This window comes from Dermacentor variabilis, chromosome 6 (assembly GCF_050947875.1).
Source record: "Dermacentor variabilis isolate Ectoservices chromosome 6, ASM5094787v1, whole genome shotgun sequence".
Lineage (NCBI taxonomy): Eukaryota > Metazoa > Arthropoda > Arachnida > Ixodida > Ixodidae > Dermacentor > Dermacentor variabilis.
In genome coordinates, this window is record NC_134573.1 from 115,187,919 (window position 1) to 115,215,905 (window position 27,987).

The 27,987-nt window shown below is 42.7% G+C and overlaps 1 protein-coding gene across 1 annotated transcript; it reads left to right on the top strand.

Moving 5' to 3' along the window:
• Positions 1-962: 962 nt before the first annotated feature.
• LOC142585062 (uncharacterized) lies at positions 963-27,171 on the top strand. Its single transcript, XM_075695536.1, has 5 exons — positions 963-1,254; positions 12,014-12,162; positions 17,370-17,503; positions 23,375-23,452; positions 26,987-27,171. Exons 1-5 carry the CDS (start codon positions 1,120-1,122, stop codon positions 27,127-27,129), a joined length of 639 nt encoding a protein of 212 aa, XP_075551651.1. The 5' UTR covers positions 963-1,119; the 3' UTR covers positions 27,130-27,171.
• The last annotated feature ends 816 nt before the right edge of the window (positions 27,172-27,987 follow it).

Sequence of the window (27,987 nt, forward strand, 5' to 3'; positions counted from 1 at the left end):
TTCGTGAGCCGCGATAGCATGCGCTCTAGGGGAAAAAAAACGCAGTGGCATTAAAACCGTTCACTAGCCTAGCTGGGGGTAAGGAAAGGGAGGAATAGAAAGAGGAAATGAAAGATAGAGTCAGTACTGAGTGCACATGGGATCACGCACAGGGACACTAAAAGCGGAATCTTAAACCGGTGCACTTCAAGTAGTGTATTAGGGCACGAATCGATGTTTGTGCCAGTGACAGGCGTAGCTAGCCACGCTTTACACAATTTCCTCAACAGTTGTAGTGGAGCTTTCCAACAGCTTCGTTTCACATCCACTTTCTCTGGCTCACGATGGAGAGTCACTTTATTTTTTTTTTTGGGGGGGGGGGGGGGAGGGTGTTGTTCACAGAATGCTCAGGGAGAATACTGGCCTGGCTCAATTGCCAAGGCGATTTAGTAAAGCGTTGACGGCGTGTCCAGTTCGCTTTAGGCTGCGATAACGTTTTGGGTTGTGCCCGAGTGATTATGACCTATCATAGAGGCCTATATGGTACCTTCGGAATAGAAAGAGTTTGAAATCGTTAGCAAACATATCTTCCCTGTTAAGAGCCGCTTGAGCGCTGTCTCGGCTTGTATCAAAGGCAACCAGCTCATTTACGTTGCAATGCCTCGAGCCTGTTGCAGTTCATGGAACCGTGCTGATGCGCACGTATATTGAATAGATTATGCGCACGCGTGCTGAAAAAAAAAGGAGCAACATTTTATCCTATATAAAAATGAAAGGAAAAACTAAATTTACACGTTTTCTTAGTGACAATGCATATTGTATGGCACGGTTTCGCGGTTGACCCAAATAATAAAGACAGAAATATAAGTAAAGAAGAAGTACTTCGTTCTCACAATATGTGAGCTATATGGCTCCGGCATTGCTTCTAGTCTTACTGTACATGTGAATTTTTCTGTGTTGGTGACATATTCGCAGACAATGTAACCTGTAATGTTCGATCATGTTGGTACTTTAAGCCCTCTTGACACACTAGCTATACGCACAAAAGTTGAAAGCACAGTAGATTTTGTGCTAATTCCTAGCAACGTATATATGTGCTAAACTCTTGTCCAATGGGACATTACGGAGGCGTTCGCTGTTATGGATTCGCTGAGGAATATCGTCAAAAAGAAGCGCTACTCCGCGCTTATTTTCGCTCTTGCACTATGTCAAGGCGTATTTCTCAGGCTCGTAATGTGTGACCAGGGTTCTGCTGTATTCAAGGACCTCCTTGACGTAAGTATTTTTATTTTATATGCTTAGTACAGCACCCACTTGTGTGTGCAGTCAGTCTAGTCATAGACACACTAAACAAATGCTTAACGGGGCCCTGAACCACTTCTTATGGAGCAGGAGAAATGAATTGTAAGTTAAAATATACTTATTCAGAAATACTTTGCCGCGAAAAGTACTTCAAAATGTTGAGCAGAAGTGGAGTTATTAACAATCGAACACGGCTTCCGCGGTGCTTCCGCTCTTTCTTCAATGCCTTGCAATGCGAGGGCTACGGCGGAGCGAGGCGTGCCCACAACGCTTCGCTCTCTATGTGTCACCGCGGCGCGCAGTTCAAATTTCATTTTGGATGTTAAGGTAAACGCAACTGCTTCCGATTTCGGCGCATACGGACGCACCAAACGTCAGCCGAACCCGAGTGTCCTCAGCGAACCGCAGTGCGCTTAGCCAGTGAGCTTGTCGAGGCCCCCCACGGCGGCGAGGGTATCTACGCCACGTAGCAGACCGCAGCTACGTGCAACTGTAGTGCGTGTCGGCTGCGTTTGCTTTCTGTACAATAGGGCTTGAGTGCGTGCGACGCTCATATGCTACAGTCTGACTATGCTACGTGCTGCAGACCGGCTTTGTCCTTCAGCAGCTTGACCGACCGATAGCAGCCACATCCAACTTGCGCATATTCAAAGTGCGATCAATTAGTCTGCCAAGGCGTCTAACCCGGAGAGGCCGCGTCGTTTCGCGTCGTTCGAGGCCATTTGAACCTTCAAAACTAGTCGAAATTCGCGAGACCCCGCGGCAACAACACCGAACAGCCCCTGAGTGACCAAAATTTAATACCTACGCGGGCGGCCCTGGCCGAGAGTAAGCGGAAGATAGTCGGCTTATTGCAGAAGTATGTAATTGTTATCGAAATTCGAAAGCATCTTTTCACTTACTGCAGCCTCTTTATTGCACTTCAAGGAATATACACAGCACTAGTAGGAAGAATTAGACTATTCTGGACACCCTTGTTACTTGACGTCAGCTATTGGCCAAGGGCAACCGCGTATGGCGGTCCGCTTTATTACAAAATAAAGCGTCAAGAAGAGAGTGAGGACAGAGCTTTCTGTTGAAAAGAGAGCGTTTGAGAGTAAGGTGACTTCGCGTTGCGGGGCTTCCGAAATCCACGCACCGCGTACGAGAGCAAAACTTGGCTGAGATGTTCACAGCAGCGTATGCTATCCGTGGAATATGTTTCTTTACCAATCCTGACAGCTGGTTTAGGACCCCTTTAATTGAAATATTTTGCATCCAGTACTCCCTAGAAAATATTTTGTTAGTGTCCGATAGTGAGAGTGAGCTATTCAAATTACGTGTTGGAGATTGGCGTACAGAACCTTTCATAGCGAAATAATGTCGCCTTACTGATAAGCTTGCGATGTTACCGGTACGTGCAACGGTGCATACACTCTTAGACAAAGGTACACCCTTTGGGGTGCATATCGGTCACACAACAATAATCGTCATCTGCCTTTCTTGCGCTTCCTTTCTTGAAAACGCCGCGCCCGCTACTTTCCTGTCGGGAATGCTATGTCACGCTGATAACGCGCATGCCGTTCGTTACTGGGAAGTACCAGGCTTGCAGCGTTAAAGAAACGAAATGCGGACAAGAGAGATGATGTTTATTGCTGTGTGGCAAGATAGAACCTAAAGCGTGTAATTTTGTTTTAGAGTGTAGATCATATTTTAAAAAAAAGAAGACAAAAGAGAGAAAGTCCGCAATTTGGGTGGCTGAACTGCAAAACTGGGGCCAGAAAAAAAGGGACAAAAATACTTACTTCTGAAAAGCATATTTCCCGTGGTATTCATTCAGTTATTTCCCAGATCCATTAAATTTGACCACCCTTGTTACTCTTTATCAGCACTCGCACTAAAATAAATGATAGGCGCTCCAAGGTGCACCATCACCGCTGCGGAATAATCAGACAGAGCAACGCGCAGCAATACATTGAGCTGCTGATTGAAGACTGCGCAATGAATGAAAGGAACACGGGCTGCTTGGCATTTTGTAAATGAAATCTGCAAGTGGCGGAGGCCGCTAACCTTGGAAACAAATCCCACGCTTGCTAAAATAGGCTTAACGTTTGGCATAATCGTTGCGCAAGAATCAATGGTGAGTAATCAAGAGAGTAAGAGCGTGAACAAAGGGTCGTGGCTGGTGTTGTATGTTGCCCCAAAAATCATTTGAGCTGTGGCTTCAAATTTTGCAGAATAGGACATGCTAGTTGCAGCAACAACAGCAAAAAAAAAAAGCGTTGTTGCAAATACGGAAACTATGAAAAGAAAACTTGAGGACAAAATTCTTCTTTTTTTTAAATTTTGGTTCAGCGATTCCCCATTCAAAATGCTTTTTAGCTAAACTTCGTTATGGCACGATACCGCTAAGGTTGTGCTGGCGTTTAAAATCCACTAGCAGAGATTCGGACTTAAATAGCTATTTTAAGCTTCCGAAAGCACAGTGCTCTTCTTCCTTACGTTTCCACGTGGTGTGATGTCCCGTATGCCCCACAAGTATTTCGCGATATCGTAGCGACCCTTCAAGAAATACACTTATGCAATCCTTGAGCGTACAAAAAAAATTTGGTTTTCTTCCAGCTACTTCTTTAGCCGAATCTTGGTAAACTTAAACGTTGCTTTTCGACGGTAAATGACATGCTGGTAGAACCTTTTTCTTAGATATTCCACAATATTTTTTTGAAAAGCTGATATTGTATCTTCAACATGGAGCCCAGTTTTTGAAATATGAGTTAGGACTACTGTGAACATGCGGCGATGCTTTTCTGGAGCTGTACTAGCCCCGTCAATATTGCCCTCATATGGAACTACCAGACATAATTTGGCGTAATATTTCTGCGGAAATATTACGTCAACCGGTAAACCGCAAGGTGTAAGGAAGTAATTATTAAGGGAAAGATGAGACATCCACCCAATCGTAGCTATTACGTCAAACTCTTGCCTTTGCTTCGAGTTGCTGCAATTTCGACTTCGCGTTAGCATCTGATAGCCGTCTGGTTAGCTCAGATGGTAGAGCGGCTGTCCTATAAAGGCGGTAGTCCTGGGTTCGAGTTCCGGACCAGGACAAATTTTCTTCAACTGCGAGGATTTTCTTTCGAGGAACCCGTATGGCCTTCATTTGTAGCAATTGCTGCGATTGCGTGGGTGTCTCATTTTTTCTGAAAATATTACCCGACATCATCTTCCGAAGAATGTGTTAGTTGTTCCTTGGAACAAAGCCGGTGCGATTTAAGCATCATATGATAACCGTCCAACATTCTAAACAACGTAGTTGTACAAACTAGCCTGGTTCATTGCTCTACTGAACCTTTCAAAGCGCTTTTCTTGTGTTTATAGCTCTATTTGCCAGCTCATAGGCCACATCGAACGTCAATTGCTTTTCCGCCAACCATCAGTAGTCAATGCAGTCAAGGCGATGGTCTAGTCAATAACATATCTACCATGTCTCTGACCTCTGTTTGCGAAGACGTGTTTGAGGAAGCGCTGATGATAATCTGGTAATTAATTTTCGGTGGTCCATTCAATAGACTTGGCAACAACAGGGCAGCGTTCTACCTTCCGCTGTTGGTATAAGCGTAGTGCACAAGCACATTAGTGTTTCGTTTCAGTAGTTGTGTGCATGCACTATCATGGCTGCAAAATTCGACTGTATTCCACAAGTCTCAACGCTTGCACTGTCGAGGTACGACGTTTACAACTTCGCTAACGGAGTACTCACCAGTCTAGTGCTGCACGAGGGCTGGTAGCCACCAGGTCGCCAATTCAGCTGCGCAACAGCTGTTGCCTCTTGTTTTGTGTCACTGTATGGACCTCGTGTATTGCTTGAGCGTCGCGCGAGAAACAGGAGTGCGAGGCCGCAGCTTGTGTTCGGTGGCCATCCTTTGATCTTCGTGTAAAACCGCCAAATTCAACAGCGAAGCTGTCATGGTGAGTTCCACAATGGTTTTCGCCTGGTGGCAGTTGTGGTGGCCGGTATCAAATGTTAGCCAGCAAGGACGCCCGCTTCGGAGATGCGAAGCTATGTCCATAATGGACACTATAATGGCTGTCTTATATCTGCATATCTAATAGTCCAACGCATCATCATCACGCGCATTCGCACGCGTACGTTAGGAAACGCAGGAGAGTGTGGACCAATGTGCACTCCAGCGCGTTACCCTAAGTAACCGGAGTTCGTCTACGCATGCCCGCGGCACTGACGTCGACACTGAACACGCTCGGCATCGCACTTTGGTGCTTTCTTTTGGACATTGTCACGCTCTACCGTGCCGTGAAAAATTGTAATGACGGCACGATGAGGCGATCAGAGAGGCCTCAGCAGCCACATGAGTGAATCAGAGCAGACAAAATGGCAATATGACGCGATTTCACAATGATTACTTTATTAACTGGGAACTCCTCCGGATTCGTTTATGTGACCCAAAATGCCCAGCGTACATGACCAGCAACCTTTGCGGGCTGCAGGGAATAACCTCAGAGAGTGATCTAGTTGGTACAGGACACAGTGAAATCCCCGTCTTACATAATCAAGCACTTCTAGTCGCATTCATCTTCGTTCCACTGTATGTAACCCTTCGTCTGAAGCCTTCTTGTACCTGGCTGGGTACCCACCATATTCAGGGTCATCTGCTTTTAATTCTGATGATCATCACTACTAGCACAAAAGGGCGCGGCGTTTTCTATTCATATTAGAGTGAAGTTTTTTGTCGTGCGATGCGAGCAATTACGAAGAGGCCCGGAATAAAGTTGCTGCTGAACAACAAAAGAAAAAAGCGTTCTCACCGATAAAAAATGGGCTTTGATGAAACTCTCAATAGCGAATGTTGATTCTCGTTCTTAACACATGCTATACGATTTACGCTTTTATTCAGAGCGTCTTTTGTGCAGTTTGCGCCGAAACGCGAAGCATTGTGCAATCTTTTTTTAGAGTTTAGCAATAGTGTCTGTATTTTAGTCCTCTCCCACGCCGCATTCCTTCTAACTGGAAGCTGTCTCGACTGTGACTTCACAGCTAGCACAAATAGTCGCAAACTATTCAGCAGTGTTTGATTGTACACAATTGCCTTGATTGTCTAAACAAACAAAAGTCAAAGGAGAGAGGCATAACAACCTGTCACCTTCCAAAAAAGAAAAAAAATGTTTTAAGAATCATCCAATGTAATGGGAGCAATGCAAAGAAAACAAAAACAATTCTATTAATTCGCAATAGCAGCAGCTAAACGTCGTCTTAGCGTCACTGCGATGGTTGAGCTGAAGAAGAAAAGTGGTGCCGACTGCTGGTCGATCGCTATCTTGGTGGAGCTTGGATTACCTTTGTAAATATGTCTTACATATATGTTTGTTCCTGAGTTACATGTGACCTAATTTTTTGCATTCTTCCCCAAGTAGCCTTTTCGACCCTGCGTTGCAAGGATGATTACGACCAGGAAGTGAAGAATGTTTTTTTTTTTCGGCATAACTATCCCTTGGAACAGCCGCTACCAAAACGTGATAAATCATATATTTTCGAAACTAAATAAGTCGCGATCGAATACAATGTCTGGTGCGTTTGCCGTGGAATGTCCGAAGCAACACATTGAGCGACCAACGATTGTAGTGCGTGCCACCTATTCAAGTGTCCAATTAGCTAGGCCATGGTTCTTCTAGTAAAGTATAGGTGATGTTTCTTTTACAGTTCTAAATATTACTAACTATATGCTTCGCCCCTCTCAGCGCTTCTAAGCGAGCAAGACGTCTATGTGGCGTTTCGGTAACATGAGGCCTTCACTCTGCTTCAGCACTGAGACGGCGTCTAATGTTTAAACAATACAGCAGCGTAATACCAGGAAAGTGTAGAATTGGCCTTGCTAATACGCTAGCGAATCGTGCTCAAACGCACCACCCGCTGCTGGGGGGTCGTAGCCGCACTACGTGCCTTCACCCACTAGGCCCAACAATGGCGCCGTTCGGAGACTTCCGTGTAGGTCACCCCCTTCTCCGGTTCCGGTATTAGCCAATACTTTTTTTCAGACCGTGAGAAACGGCAACATCGATCTGTCACTAAGCTAGCATGGGCAATCAAAGTTGAGGGCTGACTTTTCTTATAACTCAATATGGCCGTCTTAGAAGGGACACGGTGTGAACGTCCATTTTCAGTTAACCCTTGGAAATGGAGCGGCCTATATGCTTATTAAAGGAATCTGGGCCCTCAGTGCACATCTTTAAGAAGAAATTTCAATTTCAAAATGCTGCTTCTGCGCCCCTTTTACCCACAGCGACCGCAGTTCTGGCATCGCTTACCTGACGTCATGAATTGAAGGATCACCGCTTTGTTGCTACCTCCGAAATATTCGCGTGCGTGCTATGCCGAACTCGGTGCCGCACGGTATGGCCCCCAACTGCGCTGCAATAACGTCTTCGCTGCATTGTGTCTGCAATACTCTAACTCGGACGACAAAAAACAGCCGGAGCAATATAATGGATGCACGAAACCATGCGCATAGCGCAAACAATGACCACGCAGAACGAACATTGTTTATTCACCGGTCAGTGTTGTAGACTTCTGTATATTTCCATTGCGAATAAAAAAAAAAGGACATTTTGAAATGTAAATTTCCTATCGCGTCGAATCCGCTCAATTTTGTCGTTTTTCTTGGGTACGAAAAGGGTTCGCTCGTAGTGCGTAATTCAAGCTAGAAAATTGGGAGCCATGGGCCCTTTATTACAGTGGCCGCTGACGTTAGGCTTTACGTGAAACATCAGGAAGACGTAGACTGGCGTGTTGGTGCCAATAGAATGGTAGCAAGCATCACGGCGGTCACTCCTCTTTTATTGCGGACGGATTCAAGGGCCACTTCCCCTAGGAAGTCTGTCCGTCTGTTCGGAATTTCACAGCGCGTAACACGATACGCTCCGTAGGAATGCATTAGGTCACATGGAGCCGTAAATGAGAATGTCTCGTGAACATGTATGACTACTGAGATGGATGATTATTGCTATATATAGTGAGTACCGAAGAGTATTAAAAGTTCTTAAGATTACTAAAAGAATAATAAGATTAATTATGATGAAACTAAATAAATAGGTCTCCTTACTACTTATAAAGGGCAAAAAAGTCGAATTGACTATCCTATTATTTACCCAAATGTGTACCTAAAGATTCCTAATTGATAATTATTAAAGCAGTATATATTATTTATCAATTAGCCTATTCAAGAGTAGATAGGTCTAAAATTATTACGCATTCATATTCATGAATAATAAAGCTATTTTGATTGCGTAACATTAAATTGATTAATTCCAATCAGGGTAAAATCATATTAATTAAGGTGTATGGGACCTTAATTAAGAATAATTAGGATTGCATTATTTAAGCCCAGTGCAGATTACTAAGAGTAATGAAAATAATTTATATTACATTATTTACCCTAATTCTGATAATTTACGGTTACAACAATTTCGCTAAATAACATTGATTCCTTCTAGTTATGTTTATCAATTAGGTGAGTGCAACAGCTCATTAGAACACTTGCAGAACATTGCGTCATTCTCGACACAGTGAGCCGCGATGTGCGCAGTTCGGCCACTTAATCAACCATTCGTTGCATCTGTGAGCGACTCGAAATAAGGCTTACGCATTATTTGACAAGTACCTAGGGACTTACCGCAGTAATTTTTTCCTTGTAATGCCGCCGCCACTCGCCTGTTTTACCAACGCTGCTACATGACGCTTTACTTTTCTTTTAGTGGGCTGCGGTGCGGTTTGTAATTTCTCCCGTAGAGCTCTCGCACCAATTTCTTCCTGTGTGTTCATTGGCCAAGTGTAATGTTTGTTCTTCCGCGCTTAGCTCATTATTCGCGTGTTTGAACGCAGGCTGTCTTTGCAGTCTGTGGTATTCAAAATAAGAGATGTGCCGGGACAAAAGGAATAAAGTGCACGTGGAATGAAGAACATCTGTTGTCCTCTTTTAGTTATAGCTTTGCACAGCACAACAAGAATATATACGTATTTTTTTTTACATTTACATAGACAATACACAAACGTGGATTAAATGCACGCCTTCGTTGGTATAACTGTGCACTCATAAGACACAACGAAATGAATAAAAAGATCACTGGCAACGGGAAGTTGAATCGTTGCAAATTCCTTGAGAACCGCGCCAATATAGTAAACAACGAGACTTTCTGCTGTACTGATGACTTTGCGGTGTTCATATGCGCACAATCGGTTAAGTTCAGTCCGCACTATGATTTCCTTTATGCGCTTTCTCTCCATTAGTCTCTCATGGGCGCTATTCCGCCGATAGCAAAGACAGCTCCCGAATTATATATATATTTATTTATATATATATATATATATATATATATATATATATATATATATATATATATATATATATATATATATATATATATATATATATATTAGGAATGGTGGGAGTCGGTCTGAATCAAACTTGTGACCTGATACTCTGAATTGGGGAAGAGAAAAATGGGTGAGGAGAGATGGAGAGAAGGGTTGCTGATGAGGACGAAAACGGCGATGGGTGAAGTTCAATGGCAAAAACCCCTCAAAGTCTCAAATACAGACCGCTGTCGTGCAATAATTTGATGGCAGCCTTTAAAATACCTTGCCAATGACAAGAGTCTGATATTGTAATGACGTACTCGACGGTGCACAGAACAAAAATTCAACGCGGGTGCGAAAAGAGGTAGTGAACGTCTCTGGGTTAAGTGTCAAATGTGGGGGAGAGCGGGAAGGAAGTGGAAGAAAAGTAGTCTTCAATCTTCAAAGCAGGTTGTTCATGCGCAGCATTAAATGCCTCTTCAAATAAACTGTGAATTGAGGTGGAGTAATATGCATTAACCTAACCATTCGCGTCAACTTTTTATGCTGCACGCGAAACTAACTTTCTCTATGCCACTAAGCTCAACTTGGGTTGGCGCATTAGAGTACTTTACGGTATACGAAATATAACTGTACATTGGCTGAAATCATCATAGCTCGGAGACATTGCATCTGATGAACACACGCCGCATTCAATGCCAGTATAGCCCGTACACAACAGAAGCAATAGCTCTCAAACTCTTAAATATTAAAAAAAGCACTCTCTCTTTATGGAATTTATTGTCGTGGGATAATAAATACCGTATAGCAACACGCCATAATAATGATATACTTGGGCGATAACGATACACTTACCTACCAACTATCTTCGTAAAAATGAAAAATGTGTACAAAACTTACTGAATTATTTTTCGGCCAGCAGTGCACTCCACGCTATATACATATTCCGGATATATGCTATTCGTACGGTTTACTTCTAGTATTTACGCAAAATGATAACGACAGCTGTTTCTGAAAAAAAGCCACGTTTTCTCAGTGCACATGTTAGCTTAGACCGTAATTATCAGAAGCGACGGCGATCGAAGTGACCTAAAGGGCGCCGATGGTTTTGGGTAAGGGAAATTGAAGGAGTTTTCGGGCTGTACGCGTACAGCTGACTTTTAGCGATGTTGTCACAAATATCTAGAACGAGTAGAGTCCTATCTGCTCAATTAAAGTTTCGTCTTTTTTTGAAATACCGTAATTTTACGTGCGAAGACTACGACGTGATTAAAAAGGCACCCACCGGGGGGGGAGGGGGGGGGGAGGGGGGAATAGCAAGTCGTTGAATAAAGTTGTCTTCGTGCGCCTAATATTCAGCTAGATAGTTCTGCCTATACCTTAGGCAAAAAAGAGCAGAAGAGGTCTTAGCCAGAAGCGAATAAATCAGAGAAAGTACCTTGAACCGGTAGTAAAATTATTGCTCAGTTACCGTGAGCAGGACTTCTGAACTAAGCAGCACCCTCTGTAAGACGTGGCGTACGGGTACTGGTGTACACGATGAAAGCTTCGAAAAGGCATTGTGGATAAATTATTCTATTGACGAACAAAAGAAAAGGCTTAACTGAGGTACTTTCGTGTTATGCGGCGATGGTTTAACACAGGCGAACAAGCTGACCGAGGGAAACTTCTTCGTCGCGTGTACAATTCAGTACCTGTGTTAAGAAATGTGAAATAACTAGAGCACTAATGTATTCTACACCTCCATTTTGACTAAAGCGCGCTGCCGGTGGTGACATTCTTCAAGCAAGAGGGCAGTGTTGGGGCTGATTGTGCAACCGAGGTAATACTTTTTATTGCCTTAGCCAATATATAGCCAACGTTCCCGTAGATTTGCCAATGCAAAAATACTGCGCAGACTCCATAATATTTCCATGCGCATTGGCCTGGGGTCCTCGAAGCTACATCGGCTGATGGCGGTTTCGCATCGTCCATGTATTCAACGGGCGTTATTGCCAGCGCAGTGCTACGTGTTGGCGCTCGAAGAAAGTGTCGGAAAGAAAGTCGGAGAGACTGAAAGAGGGCTTTGCTAAATCTGTTCAATTACTTGCGCCTGGTGCGGTGTTTTTTCAGCGTCGTTCTCTTCGTAGCAATGTTTGCATAGTGATGTATATTCTTATACAGCGTCGTACATAGAGTTGAGTTGCGTCCAACGGACCTGATAACAGAAGTTGTCCAGCTGTAGCGTGAATAAAGGTGAAGACCTTTTTGTTTGCTTGTACCACTGGTATTGCGTTCTATTGCTGCCTTTTTGTAAAGTGAGATGAATTTTGATAACATTACAACTTTCTCTGCGAAAGGCTATGAAAGTAGTATTATGAGTTCGTACGCTATGACGTTTTGCAGATGCTGAATACTACTAAAAAAATATACATATATGCAAGCACTGTGAGGATTGAAAACAATTTGCGTGAACAAAAATATACGTATTACACAAAGACCTTCTTGAATGAAACCGACTATGAATTCAAGTTATTCTTGCCTCGTTTCAACCGGTACGTATTTCGCCACATTCTTACTGCGAGGTTTACTTTATTCAGTTAATAATTGCTATTACTAATGGAGAAACATGTTTCGATTGCCGCTTGTATATATAGATTAAATAAAAGTATTTGTTAGGATTATAACTAAGGCAGAAATATCAGACGTTTGACGAAAATATTTATATATTCGGTTAATAAACCTTCAATTTATTAGGTTCATATTCTCATAGCTAGAAATCTTGTTATTACTGTGCACATCGAATAAAGGAGAAAATGCGTTATTGTACTAATTGTTTTGAAGGTTTTTTAATGTATTAAGCATGGATTTAGCCATACTCCTCACCAAATATCGTGATACTGTCTTTTCGAACACGTACAAATTACCATGCCCTGAAAAAATAAACGTCTCCGGCAGAAGAGAAACCTTTCAGGAAACTAGCAACCTTGTCACTCAGTATTCCTGAAGTAGCGTGCACGGACATGGCCTGTTTGATGGTATAGTCACATGCCTGTCAGGAGGGTATACTTCAATTCATCAGCTAATCATAGAAAACAAAAAGAAAAGAAAAAGAAAACTAATTCATGATTGCTGATCGATCGAGCCATCTTCCGTATTTACTCGTGTAAGGCCCGCCCAACCACATTGGAGGGTGAAAAAGAAGTTTCACTAAGTGGCATGCGCATACACGTATCCGGGTTCATTTGCGAAAGACGCTACTAGACGGCACTAGTTGCCCTGCTTATGACTGCATCATCATCACTGTATCGTGCACTCGGCACCAAACCGCTGTCTTGGTCGCCGACACGGATGAAGCGGCGCCGTGGCTCCTATTGGGCCTAAAGGCTACGAGCGAGAAAGCCATTGCGGGAAGTTCGCTTTTAAAATATTTGTAACTGTAGAGCGCACTGGCGATCAAAAGTGATATCACGTGCACAGGCCGTACGGACGGCCGCGCGCCTGACACGTCGTTAGGGGCCGCGGGACGATCAGCAGGCAGCTAGCGCAAACACCTACCAATTCTGCGTGTACCTGTGCTGAACGGAACAGCGTGCAGCTTTCATGCTGGCGTAAAGCCAACGAAGCTCCAAATTGATGTTGTGCAGAGGGGCCTAAACTGGCAGTGGCAAGAATCAAGGTATTGTGTACGGTATCCGTAATTTGTGACGACCCGTGACACACTTCGGGTACCGTGATGCCCAAACGCGAAACGCCCGCACCGCCTTAATTGGCCATAACAAACCTTCAAGTGAACTTTATTCACATACAGCACTGCACTGAGCAAGGGACTCTACACAAATTATCTTCCATGCTGGAGCTCTAAAAATGACAAAATTTAATTTACCGTCCCAACTTCATTTTCCGGTCTGCCTTGTTAATCAGGACATTTTTCCAGGCATTGTCCGTCTCCCCCAAATCAGTCGGCGACTGTCAAAGTGTTCATAGTTGGAAACCAGTTGTCGCATTATTTTCCACAGCAAGCGCGACCACAGTTCAAGGGTACACTTAGGAGCTATTGGCCTGGCCTCTTGGAAGGCCCGCACCTAATAAACAATCAAAAAGATGTGCGGGCGTTGCACGAGAATATACATTGTTCTTATAATTTTTACTATATTTTTATCATTTTTATTATATTAATTTATTGTTTTAATATGACACAGTCGTCGGCAAACAATTTAACTGAAACAGTTGATTTGACAGAGGCTGCCATGTCATTGATATAGATGTTAAACAAGAGTGGTCCAATTACAGATCCTTGAGGTACTCCCGAGTAAACATCTAAATTTCCGGAATACGATCCGTCTATTTCTACATATTGTTTTCTGTTAGTCAAATAAGATATAAGTCGCTCAATTATTTTGGAAGATATACCAATTGTTTTCATCTTCAGGATTAATTTATTGTGAGACACCCTGTCAAAAGCTTCGGAGAAGTCCAAAAATATTATGTCCACCTGGCAATTCATGTCTAGAACGTGAGGAAATTCATCAATGGTTGCTATTAACTACGTGTTAGTAGAAAAGGCTCGTCAGAGCTCATGCTGTGCATTGTGTATAATATTGTGTTTATCCAAAACGTTATTTAAATATTTCCCCAGAATATGCTCTAACACCTTGCAAGAAATACGCTTAGGGGAAATTGGTCGATAATTACTAATTTCCACTGGGCTACCCTTCTTAATAACCAGAACACCATAAGCCAGGAGTCAATGTGTCGGTACTTTACCAGTTTGTAAGGACTTATCAAATACAATGAGAAGAAATTTACCCAGCAGCTGTGCGTATCCCTTAAGGAAAACAGCTGGAATTGTATCCGTATCTCTCGACATCTTTGCGTCTAACCGTAAGAGCAGCTCAACTACACCCTCCAAGGATTTGCACAGACCGGCTGATCTATCTGTTGCGCTGTCCGGCTTTAATAACACGCTTTGAAAGTGATAATTACAGGCACACTAAAGGAAGTATTAAGTCAAGCTAAAGTGATAGATTAGTACTCGAGAATCTCTAAGGCGTCAATATTATTGAGAACACAGCCTTAATAATCGAGAAAATTAGGTAAATGTACGGCATGATTAGACTCCCCAGGAAATTCAAGTAGTCTCCCGATCACGAAAGCATTCCTCAGTTAAATTCTGTGACTAGTAGTCAACCACTCATTGCACGAAACATTCTCGCATAGTATTATAAGAGAAATAAAATGCTACTTGTCCAGTTCTATTTCATGTTTAGACAAAATAACTCATTGAAGCTACCCTTGACAACGACGCGGGTGGTCGAAGGGTTTCGATTTGTCTCGACTCCGCACCGCCCACGCTTTCCCGTTTCAGTAGTCATCGCGTAGTGCTGCGCTGCTTTTGCTGGCTCGCGAAACTCGCTCAAATTGCAAGTTGCAGATATTTCAATTCCCGTGTGATGCAAGATGGCCGAACGGTCTACACCACTTGGCCAAAAGCAGCTGCAGCGGAGAATCCGCCACTCGGACTTTATTTGGCTTGCCTCGGTACCGCCGTCTGTCGGTCGCCGATTTACTCTCCGACAGCAGCAAAGGACAGCATTCTCAACTGAAAGGCCATCATGAACCTGCGTTACACGATCCTGAATGTAGTTTAAGCAAAATAAAAGGTCTAAAATTGAGGAAGCGGAATCTGTTACAGGTATTGGGACAAAGAACCGTTTGACTAAGGTTACATGCAAGGATTATGTAAAACGACACTTCAGAACTGTGGAAATCAACCAAACCAGACTTCATTTCCACCCACCAAATGCAAGGAAGGTTAAATGCTCCAACGACAATTATATTTTCATCGCGGTTTTTTCCAAATAATCATAGAGGTCTGACGAATTATGGTGTGGATCCAAGTGGGCTGTAAACTCCTGAAATAATGACAGTGTTGCCGCTGAATTTGACTTTGCAAAAAACGCTTTCGTGATTGTTATCGACTTCTGCCAGCGCAGAGAATGGAACTCCGCATTTTACAAGAATTGCAGTACCGCCTCCTCTTGTTTCACAATGTTTCCTATAACTACATTATGAAGGTGGGAATACGCAGCTATCTGGGATATTAGCGTGAAGCCACGTTTCTGCGATGACGGCTATGTGAGGGTCATATGGCAGCAAAATGCATTCAAGCCGTTCTGGTTTATTGCACACATTTTGCGCGTTCAAACACAGAATACGTAGAACTTTCTGCACAGACTTCTCTTTAGTACCAAGAGCGTCAGTCATCTGATTTAGTATTCTTACGCAGAAAGACTTTACAGCTCTTGACAATGTCCCATGCATAGATGTCACCGTCCAGAAACAGCTTGTCGCGAACAAGTTTCTCTTTGTAATTTCAAAGACTATCGTCCAATCTAGACTGCCACAATTTCTTTCTTATCTGCAAGGTGTCTTGAGAATAATTGTCAAAAATGGATATGCCGGTGCCCTTAAGTTTCGAGCAATTCTTAAACAGGGGTATCTTTTCCTTATATTTGTACATTGTATCGGCGCACAATCACAGGTTTTATCTTATTCTTTCCCGGCCTATCAGTCCTATGATAACGTTCCGCTGAACTGACCCTAACGCTAAGCTTTATTTAGCTTTTCTTGGAAAACATTGCGGACACCTTTAGTTTCAAGAACCTGTTTTTCGTCAGGCTATTATTTAATACGGAAAACTAAAAGGTTTCGGCGAGCTTGGCCTTCGAAATCAACAAGCTTTTTATTTTGTGTCAACAACACTTCTAAATGTTGCACCGTTTCTTCCAGCTTTTGAATTTTCAATTCATTTGCTTTAGTTAAGTCCAAGAAATTGTACAATTTTGTACGCTTCTCATTCAATTATGAAAGGGTGGCATCGCGTATCTTGTTCGCATCTTGTATTTCTTGAATTTCGTCAGGAATGACATTTAGTTTCTCCATAACGGTGGGATCTGGTTTGCTTCCTACGTCACCTAGTAGTAGGAGAATAGTCCAACAGTCATTTGTAATCTGATCACATCTACGAGGGCGCGGCAGCATAACGAGAGTGGAAGAATTCGTAGGAACAGTAGTGAACAGACTGAAATATACCCTGCAAAGCGATCCAGACATGGTGAAACATGTTGCTTTAATCACCGCCGCTGTGCACTCTGAGGGGAAGCAAACGATCTGCGCTTTTATAGCGTTTTCCATCGACGTCATACAGCCTTGAGGCCAATGCGACGTTTCATTTTCGGCAACAATAACGGGAACAAAGACTTGTGTCCGGAACCGTTGCTTCCACGTGCTCGAAGATCCAGGAATACACAGCGCATGCCCAGACGAACCAGGCGGGTCAGGTCGGCTGAAGCATGAAGGCGACGACACAAAGGAAATGACCAGCACCGCGATCCAGACATGGTGAAACATGTTGCTTTCATGAGCGCCACCGTTCTCTCTAGTGTTGTAGTACAGTAATGAATGTAGTCTCTCGCGGAAGAAAAACAAGTATTACCTGCTGCCCTTATGGGCTTGAATCACATCCGTCATATTACCGCGAAGCATCTCTAAAACGTAACATGTTGAAACAAATAACTTTATATGTTAGCCAAAGAAAGAAATCCAATGGATTTTAATAAATACTAATTAGAAATTAGGTCAAAACTACATTGGCGCTTGGCTTAGTTCTTGAACGCAAACGCGTAGCATATAAAGCGGAAAAAAGGGCATTCCTCTAAAACCGACCATACACGCAATCCAACTATTTCTTCTGTTTCAGCCGTGATTCTCGATATGCCAGTAATGACGTTGCATCAGGCGGAGTCAATCCCTACCTTTTACACGCAAAACTGAAAAACTGTACCCAAGAAACACCTCTACCGGGTCCATGCATGAGCGTCGAAAATTGGCCTCGTAAGTAGAAAGCACATTTTGCAGAAATTTTTGCTATGAGCACCTTTGCGCGTACCCAAATCTTTTGAGTTCGCATGCTTTGTATGCTCACTGGCCGTAAATTCACCTACATCATTCGCGTAATACAGCTCAACCAAAGCTAGTGCAAATGAACTTTCTTAGTTAAAGCGAAACCTACGATTTTCGCCTTAACAAAGACGATGTTTGCCATTTCGTTTCCTCTGGCCAGTTTGCTTACTGCGAAGTGTAACAGAAACTGTTTTCTCCTTAAAAAACCAAGTAATTTTTTTCTTTAGTGCATAACCTTACTTTTTATTAGCACTGACGGGCAAGGTTTCCCTCCGTACGATAAATTCTTTGGATACGCAAACACCTGTTTAGCCTCATTGTCATCGTCAGTCTATTTTATGGCCACTGCAGGACGAAGGTCTCTTCCTGCGAACTTCAGTTACCTCTGTCCTGAGCCAACCGATTCCAACTTGCGCCTGTGAATTTCCTAATTTCATCACCCCACCTAGTTTTCTGCGGTCCTCGACTGTGCTTCGTTCTCCACATGATCACAAATATTTTTGCTCGATTTCAGTGTGAAGTCATTGCTGCTTAATATACAGCGCACTTTAGCCGTTGAAAAAAAAAATAATTTCGCAAACGAAATGGAAAAAGTCGGTGACCACAGGGTAATTAACGTGACATTTTCGTTTACCCATAATACGCTATTTAATTAGTATAACGATGCGCCTTTAAGATAAAGGTAAGTATGACACCATTAACAATGATCGGCGCACTTTCCTTCCTGCCTTCAATAGGTTAGGTTCAAGACGTTACACTAATGAAAAGGAGGTCATATTTCCAAGCAAAATAGGCAAGCACATTGATGGATATTTACCGAGACGTTCCAAGGAAGTCGAAATAATCCGTGCTTTTCAACCACAATTAAGCGGGTCGAAAACACACAGAAATGCCATTTCCACTCAGCCAATCAAAAAGGGCTCTCCTCTGCAAAGGTGATATTCGACAGTAATAAACATTGAGTAGATGCACACAATTTGGGTGATAAATGCACATGGCGAAGTGGTCTGCCACTGCGAGTGTGTTAATATTTAAATAGTTAACAGGAGCTCATTATATGTATGTACTAATAAGATTTAGACACCAGACTTTCCCTCATTGTCTTAGTAGACGCACGGGCAGTTATAATATTTCAACTCATATACTCTCACATCATAAACTTAAACCTAGTTCACTTTATTTCATCCTTGTCAACACGCGTTTCGCAAAGGGTAATCGTGTGAAAGGCATTTGGCTATCTTCCTTCGAAACCTGCATGTTAACCTTTACAATGACCATCAGGATGATGCCAGATTCCTAGATTTTACAAAGTTTTAGATGGGTCCTGATACGTGTTTGCTTTTAAAGGTGCATTAGTTAAACTTCCACCACGCTGCAGTAAAATGAATGGCATTATTCCTTATTTATCGTTCTCAATTTCTCTTTGTAAACAACCCTTCTTCTAACAGCCTCCCCGTCACGTCAGGCGTCCCGCAGGGGTCCATCCTAAAGCCGCTCCTTTTAACAATGATTGCTTAGCTATGAAGGTTTAGCAATGAATGTGTCCTGTAACATGCAAATGTTTTCAGGTTATTATGCAATCGACCTTACAATGCGTGTTTCACTCTGTTTGTGGTCGTCTACGCGCCTTTCACATTAGCATAGGCTCAACAAGCTGGCGATGTTTCCCCTCCTTAATGTCATGCATTTACCAAAACATTTTACGAAGCATCTACTCAGATACTCATTAAATGGTAAGAATGGTTAACAGGTGGGTAATGAGCCTAGATCCCACTAAATTCAAACTGGTGTACTTCTCTTACTGCCTAGCCCTCTTAGATTTGTCTATTCTATGCCAATATTCCATTACATACAGTCCACTTATTGAAATGCCTCGGTGACACTTTGTCTTATCATAGAAGGGATCAGTTGCCTGCACACAACATTTCAGCTGCTAATGAAGCACTCGAATTTCTACGGTGACATCGACACCATACTGCGGAACTTGTAAAAACGTTGACGCATATATAATTTATCAGGTCAAAACATGAGTATGCATCTCTCATATGTAAGGCGCATGAAACATACGTCATAAATGAACTGTAGTCGCTACATCATTTCCGCTGCTAGTTTTATTCATTCTCCATATTCATACTGTCATCACGTAATCATCAAACGCGGATTCTAGTTTGTCGACAGTTCCTGTCCGTCCACAGGCTACCAGCCTCTCTAACATACGTTTTTTTTTTTGCAATTAGCATTGTTCGGGAACTTCACCAAGTTTGAGGTTTGGGGTATATGTGTCTAGAATATATGTCCGCACCTAACCTATGTACGTATACGTATGTCCGCACTTGGGTTACTGGGTATTCCATGGTCAAATGGGTAGAGCTTCGGTCTACTGTACTGGGCTAAATCGGTTCAAGACTAAACCATCAAACAACTTGGCAAGCTGGGTATGTAAAACTGAATGTGCGTTGCTTTTGAATGCACCAATATGAAGGCGAATTGGGTCACAGGGCGCGTGGCACTCATTATGTGCCAGTCTTCAATTAGCCTCGTTCACGCCAACTTGAGTCACTGAATTTGACACTATGTGCTGCTCTCCAATTATCCTCTTTTTGCTAAGATATGTGTCACCGGGCAAGTGCCACTTTTAGTGAACCTCTTTTGAACCTCTTTGATACCAGTTTTGGTTACTTCGTATGTGCTCCTTTTCAAAATACTGATCGTGCAAAACATATATCGACAATTACGCAATAATCAGAATATAGTTGATAATCACCTCTAAAGAATGACTGAAACGCTATAGTGTTCATTGCTCTTATTAATGCAACGTAGATTACGTCCCCTTCATCGGTAATCATGAGTCATACACTTCAAAGTGCACGCAAACGTTCCCGCACAAGCGCATTTCAAGCATTAAGCGTAACTATGAATGTAAGGACGGTGATCTGCTCTAGACCACCGTTAGATGCACTTCACTCCTCGAAGAGGCAGGACATATGTCGAGCGAACTATTTAACGAAGATTGGCAATGTGGTGAACGCAGTTTTAATCAAGTATCCGGGATCTGGAAGAGGAGTGGCGTAAATGGTAACGCATGTCTCCAGTCTTTACCGCGAAATCGCCACTGAACGTTCTTTTTTACCCACAGTTTAGGTAATTCACCTCCAGTGCGCTCTTTCAGAGAATAGGGATGTGAAGTGTACTCTACTCCTGCACTTTCTCGGCTAAGGTCCTGAATTATTCTTGCAGTTCATCCCCAGGGTTGCTCAACAGTACAATGTAATCTGCAAACCATAGGCTGTTGTCGCCGTTGATCGGCATTCTTAAGCATTCCCAGACTAATTAGTAGCTTGAATGCATTGTCTCAGCATGCAGTGTATAGCAGAAAAGAGATTCAGTCTTTCTGTCTGACCCCTTTCTTAATAGGCAATTTCCCCCTTTTCTTGCTGCTAATAAAAGTTATTGTGGAGTCTTTATTATATTTACTAAAATATTCAGGTGTGTCTCCAGAGATTTTTTACTACGCGACGCCTCCAGAATTAATATCTGCGCTGAATTAAATGCCTTTTCGTAATCAATCAATGTTTTATCGACGAAGCGTTCTTGAAGGCAGAATACCCAAGTCCTGAGAAACCAGACTTGATGATTCTGAGTCTAAACGAGCGGCGGCTTCATTCGCACCTCTGCGATATCGAGGAGGTGCGAGCTGGACGAGCTTGAGGCCAGGGAATTGTGGCTAGTGTATGTCATGGTCCAGTCCTCAGTCCCCACTGTAGCGCGCGAAAGAAAAGAGCAACCCACATGCAGACGGCGGGACAGATCATTCAGCAGGCGCCCTTGTGCATCTTTATTCTTCTTTATCGCCTCGGTGTAATCGCGAGCTTAGGCGGGCCCGAAAGTAGTCAAGAAAAAAATTCAATCATTTTCGCCCCGTCATCTTTCGCACCTCCAATTACAAATCCCGCCAAACAATGGATGCGAAGGAATTTTCGATTCACTCTGTAACGCGAAACGGACATTATTTGTGCGGAAGTGTCCTTCTCAAGGTAGCGTTTACTTCAACGTTACCATGGATTTACGGGGAACTGGGTTATTGGTGGCTATAAAATATATTTCTACTATACTTCTTGATACCGCAAAAATATGTTCGTTTTAGTAGAAGTCCCTGCTAACAGAAATACTCCCTGACATAAATAAAACAAACACATATGCGTGCCTACTACTATAATACAAATAACGGAAACAGCATTAAAACCTAGGATTGTGCGTATAGTAATTTTTAGACCAAACTGTTTACGGATCGCATAGAGACAGAAACCAAACACAAATAAAACAGTGTCAGAAGCGAATCGAATACGAATCAAATAGGTCAGAAGCGAATCGAGTTGAAGGTAATTCGCCTCCAGTGCGCTCTTTAAGAGAATAGGGAAGTGAAGTGTACTCTAGATTAACATGCCGCCTGAAACAATTTTCTAATGTCGGTATTCACAACATTAGAAAATCTTTGCTGCTCATTATAAAGCTTGTTTCATAAAACTAAGCAGTTCGCAAACTCTGGGCCGTTCCGTGGTTACGCAGTCATAAAGTTTCATATAAAGCTTATTAAAGCAGCATTGTTTGCCTAGTTACTATCCTCGTGTAGCTTTGTAACAAAATCAGATATGCGTGCTGTACAGTGCGTCTATTATTTTAATATAAACAGCAGCCGCTGTGCAATCCCAACTAAAGTTTATTGAGTAATCGTGTTAATAAGAAAAGTGTGGCTGTCTGAACTACGCACAGTGCTCTAGCACATAATGTTGATTGTAGACAGAATAAATGTCATCAAATATTTGCTTAAGTTTTGTACTTTATCATGTACAGTCGAGGAGGTATAGTATTCGATAAGTATGTGAAAAAGATCAAGTTTTTCTAATGGCTACTGCTTTATTCTCGGACCAAATCGAATAATGAGTATTTGGTGCGTTCACCGACCGAATAAGGACCTATTTTATTCGCTCTTCAAATGTTTCGAATATTCGAAGAGCCCTATTAATATCTAAGGGCAGACGTAAAAGGGATGAAATACTTATTGATGTTTTATATGCTATAGGTATTTTCCTAACTATAACGTCATGCACTCTTACTAAGGAATTGAATAAATGTTTCTTGCCGGTGATCTGCAAATCTGCGTATTCTCCCAAAAGCTGATAATTCACCTTGTTTGGTAAAAGACTATTATGCGTTCTCGAACTCTTTATAAAAATCGCCATAGTATTTACAACAATTTCCGCTGCATGTGTGAATACTGCAGAACAATATCATAACCGTAATTATTAGCCCGCAAAGACACCTCGAAAGCATACTCAAATTGTTTACATGCGTTATATATGGTACAGACCCGGCAGCTATCCACGTCATCGCCGACGCCGACACAGATGTTTACAGGCACACAAACAGCGTTTCCTTTTCGTGTAGCTAGCAAAGTCGCCTTCCTCAAGGTTGTCGACTGGGGACTCTCGCTGAGTCGTGTAGCCGCCGTCAGGGGTAATTGTGGAACTGCGGCTTGAGCGTCTGTTCTTGCTGAGTGAACGTGTTTTTCATTATGCCTTTGGGGAAACTAACCAAATCACAACAAATTTTTTCAAATATTTAGAAGTGCGGCTTAGCCGGGTTTTGTTTAGTGAGAGTCTGCTGCACTATGTAAAAAGTGCCAAGAGTAATAACAGGAACACTACTGTCCATAATTCGCAACCTTCTGTTGATTGACGTCGCGGTGACCTTCCATACATATAACAAACCTTTGCATAATAATTTTTTCGTTTGGTTTTTCAGAGCTACGAAATGTTACGAAGGTACTCTGGCAGTATAATCCTACAGGACCGTGTGGTATCTTTTTCTATTGGCATCAAGGCAAGTTCTAAGTAAGAAACGCAATGTGCAATACTGCTGATCATCAGAAACGACATTCTAACGCGTTAGCGTTAAGGAGATCGTGTCGCAGAAAATCCAGCGTCCGGCGTCGGGCGTCATTTCGGCAACATATTTTCTAATGACACATACCCAGGCCGTTCATGTGACGCAAGGAATTCCCTGAAATAATTGAATTTCTCCAGCTAAAATGCGTGAAAATATCGCAAACTACGATTGCACCAAATCTACGGACATGATAGGTTTCGTACTGTAATTTGAATATGCGAGAAAACATAATTTCGTTACGCGAAAACTCAAACAAACTCATTTTCCAGCGTTTCTACAATGCACAGACCGGAGACGGCGTCCGCCATTTGCGCACGCCGACGCGTAAATATCTCAAGATTCCATGGAGTGGCTCGCCCGCTTCCTTAAAACACTTCCAGATGGCGCTCACCTCCCCCGCATCGCAGCCCCTGCGACAGGCCGCGATCCGATCAGAAAGCCCGCCTTCGTGCATAGGGTTCGCCGCGAGCGTTTCCCCGTAATGATTACGCTTACTTACGCTGCAGTTGCTGGGAACCGTGAGAAGCAGTCAGGGATCTCTGAATGCATCGCGCTCCATTCTTAAAGGCAAAGCTTAAGCGTCGTCCAAATTTTTCATGTAATCTTACAAACTGAGCAAGCAAAACATTCAAGTGTGCAACGTGCAAACACAGCATTGCAATTTTTAGAAATGAGACTGTCCCGAGGAGCAATGTTACAGGTGGGGGCAGTAAAGAAATCATTATCAGGTAGATTTTTACTGCGCACTGATCAACGATTGCTCCGTAACATAGCAAAATGTAACTAACGATATCTGCGGCACATATGGTCGGCTGTCATCAACTTGCGTCAGTCATACGGCTTATTAAAAGTAGTACTCGCCATACGTAAGACGATGCGGAAACACTCTATATCAGTACTCGCTCGCGCGTAACACCACAAGTTTATGTTTTTTCAATATTTACTTATTCCGACGGCAGGAATTGCACTCGTGGGCGACTGATGGCGGTGCTGAGGTGACGTCAACAGGGCGACCGCCACCTCTGTATCGATTTGCTCGCGCTTTCATTACATGTTAGCGTATGACGGTGCTCTCCAATTCATCCGTGTCCCTCCAATGTATGATGTACTTAACGTACCTTTCATATAATCACAGGCATCGTAGTCAGGTACCCGTTCAAGTGACTACATCATGAAACATCACGCAGAGCGGGTAAACGAGAGTCCACGCAGCTTTAGAAAGGAAGCACAATCTCAAGTTTTATTCGCAAAAGTTTGCCTGGATTGCGAAATTGCAGTAGAACGCTAATTTTGCGTTTAGGTGATAATTCTAGCTCCTCGGTATTACACATATAAAAACCTTGCTGCCAAAAAGCAAGCTTTATATTTAAACGTTCAGGCGGCTTATCTACAACAATAGTTGCATGACGCTCTGCGATGTTTCCCTATCATCACCTATTCTTGACACTATTTTCCTGAACATTACCACTTTCAACTTAGAAAGATTTGTATATTTACGTTAGCATGAAAATACTATTTCTTCTCAACCTGCTTTAGACAACTGGAAACCGTTCAGAAGATATCACTTTATCACCGTAACAGTAATCCCTTGTATGGTAAAGAATACAGGAAAACCTGTGAACATATTATTGCGCTCGTTTGTGCGCCCCGTTCGCCAACTTGTATGTTTCGGGCTGCAGCTATTTATTTGCTCAAAAACCAGCAAACGCCAACGTCCCAGTTTTCATATTATGGTTTGAAACACGCGTCACGGGCTTACGGAAGAAATTGTATCCAAACCGGCAACCTACAACAAACGCTGCCGCTTTTTTTTTTTACGCGGTAGAACAAATTTTCTTGGCGGCACGAAGATTTCCCAGGAAGTTTGCTCGCTTGTCATTGCAGGAAGAAAAACAAAGAATCGTGTTATGCCGAGTGGACTTACGTGCAGGGCCCTGCTCAGTCAATGTGGAAGTAATAAACTTTAACTATACGTCGAAGGTTAGTGCTCAAGTCCAATACTATGTCCTTCTACTAGACGTTCCAAACATTTCATAAACACCACAAATGTACGGATAGGTGTTCCAAAAGGACTTCTTCTTGGGCAAGTTGGTGCTTAGACTTCCTAGGTATATTTGGTGGCGCAAAATACATTTCTTGAAAAGGGAGAGAAGAAAGGAAGACAGTGAAGCACTTAGCTTCTTCTGTCCCTTTTCAAGAAATGTATTTTGCGCCACAAAGTAAACCTAGGAAATACGGATAGGTGGTTGGCGGTATAAGTTATAATGTAAACAATAACGCTTCGACGGTGAGGTACGTAAATTTTCTGGTGTTAAAACTAACCCTTTAAATTCAATTAATTGAGAACATACCCTATTGCAAAAGACATCGTCTTACAGTGCCTTCTAATGTGAAACCATTGTGTTTTTTGACACTGGATAACACTGGGGACGCTGGCGCTCGCTCGAAGTCACCGGGACACCGCTGAGAACACTGGATAAGAGCTGGATCACACTAGACGGGACGCTCGTTTCACTGCTACGACGCTGTGGCTCACTAGTTTGTGCTGTACACGCGCTGGTTCTCGCTGCAGTACGGCAGCTTGCACTGCAAACTGCGCTAGTTGCGTTTGTGCCACACTAGTTTCAGTACGCAAAGAGTGTAGATACTGTTGAATATTAAATGCTTTATACAATTTCATTGCTAGATACTAGCCTCTTGTCCTTAGGATACTGAGGACAATGAGGACACCACTTACTTTACCTCAAAAGCAACGACTTCAATTGTTGAAATAAATGTTTTCTCTCTCCCTCTCTCTCTGATTTGGGTGGGCATGTAAATGCTTACGGATCTAAAAATACAGTCGCCTGTCTCGTCATTCTTAAACGATAAGGGCACCGTGTCGCAAAATATACTGTGTCGGACTCGGCGGAGTTGTTCGTGAGTGAAAATTTCATATACATGTAACATATGTGTATGCCACGCCTTGCTAAATGACATGCGGTACATGTCAGTTATATTGCCACACCATTCTGTCACTAAAGTTGCTCATACCAGTCCAACATTCTGGACAAGGTATTTGAAATTCGGAATTTGAAAATGACAGCCCACAAACAAATGTCATGAAACGAAACACCGACCGCACTTGACTGTTATGTTAAGCATTCTTAGACTTAAATATTGACTTAAATATTAAAAACGTGAAACAATACCAGAAACCTGAATATGATGTAATTTGTTTGGCTGTACACTACCTCCGGAGTCGGCACAGGCAAGAGCCCACGTTTCCACCAGAAAGCTGGCTTTCGTGCATAGCGTTCAACGACAGTGTTTCCCGGTGAAGATTAAGGTTACATAAGCTGCATTTGCCGGGAAGCGCTAGAAGCAGTCAGGGATCTTTCTTGAGCGTAATGAGTTCTTTTGGCAAACATCAACTAGACCAAGAAAGTATCTGTGAAACGCAAAGCTTCTTATTTTTTTTCTGAACAGGATATCGAGTGTGCGAGATCGACATCGTAGAAGATGGACTTCCAGGACCAGGCTCACACGACATTTACCACGTTTGCCAGACAATGTTTAGGTATATCTGTGAACATAACTCACCTAAACCAAGGATTTACCGAGCTCCATAAATCCAAGTATTAAATAAATATAGAAGCAGATTTTTTTATTAAGTTTGCTTTCCGAAGCTTGAAAGCCAAATAAAAGTATAGCTAATTTTGATAATGTAGAAATAATCTTAGGCGCACTGATGCAGATGTCAAATACATGGCGCAGTAAAATAAGTAATATGAAATTTCACTCAAATTTCATGATCCCCAAATATTTGTTTTTCGAAGGTAATACATTTAAACATTTCCGAATATGAAATGGTAATCACCGCTTATGAAACCAACTGTTCTTTGCAGCTCCTAGAGATGAGCTATTTTTCGGTGTTAGTTAAAGAGCCGATTAACGCTGATGGATGAAACCTCTTGGCGCCAGTCGCATGCTCTGACCATGTTTTAAGAATGAGAAGAAAGCAGTTGAAAAATGAATGTGGCGCTCTATTTTGCTGCACACCAGGAAATAATACACCAATATGTTATTTGATGGGTGGCGAAAAATTTCATGGGTTACGTATCTTAAAGGGCGGCTCACCAGGCCCCATATAAAATTATCGTCATACGCTGCAAATTGCTACATGTCCTTTGGGAAGCATTCATCCGCAAAAACTTTTCAAATCGACTCATTAATAGCCGACATATAAATATTTCAGTACCGCGAACCCATGAATTCAGCAGGCGGGCTCCACTGCCAAGTTAGGCGCTTTCTCCACTCGCCCCGTCTAGCCTCCGCAAGCGAAATTCTTTCCCTGCGTTATGCCATACCAGGCCTTGAAGATCACGTCACAGACACTGTCTTCATTTTTTTTCTCCTTGCTTTTTTTTCGGCGCTACGCATTTCAGCTGACAGCGTCGCGTGCAAGCTGTTGTATCGTTCGCGCGGCG

Excerpts from the sequence above, each read along its gene's own strand:
- LOC142585062 (XM_075695536.1), top strand. The coding sequence starts at position 1,120 with ATGGATTCGCTGAGGAATATCGTCAAAAAGAAGCGCTACTCCGCGCTT. Across the intron at positions 17,504-23,374 it reads GAGCGTCGAAAATTGGCCTC|AGCTACGAAATGTTACGAAG; the intron begins GTAAGTAGAAAG and ends TTGGTTTTTCAG. Across the intron at positions 23,453-26,986 it reads CTTTTTCTATTGGCATCAAG|GATATCGAGTGTGCGAGATC; the intron begins GCAAGTTCTAAG and ends TTTTCTGAACAG.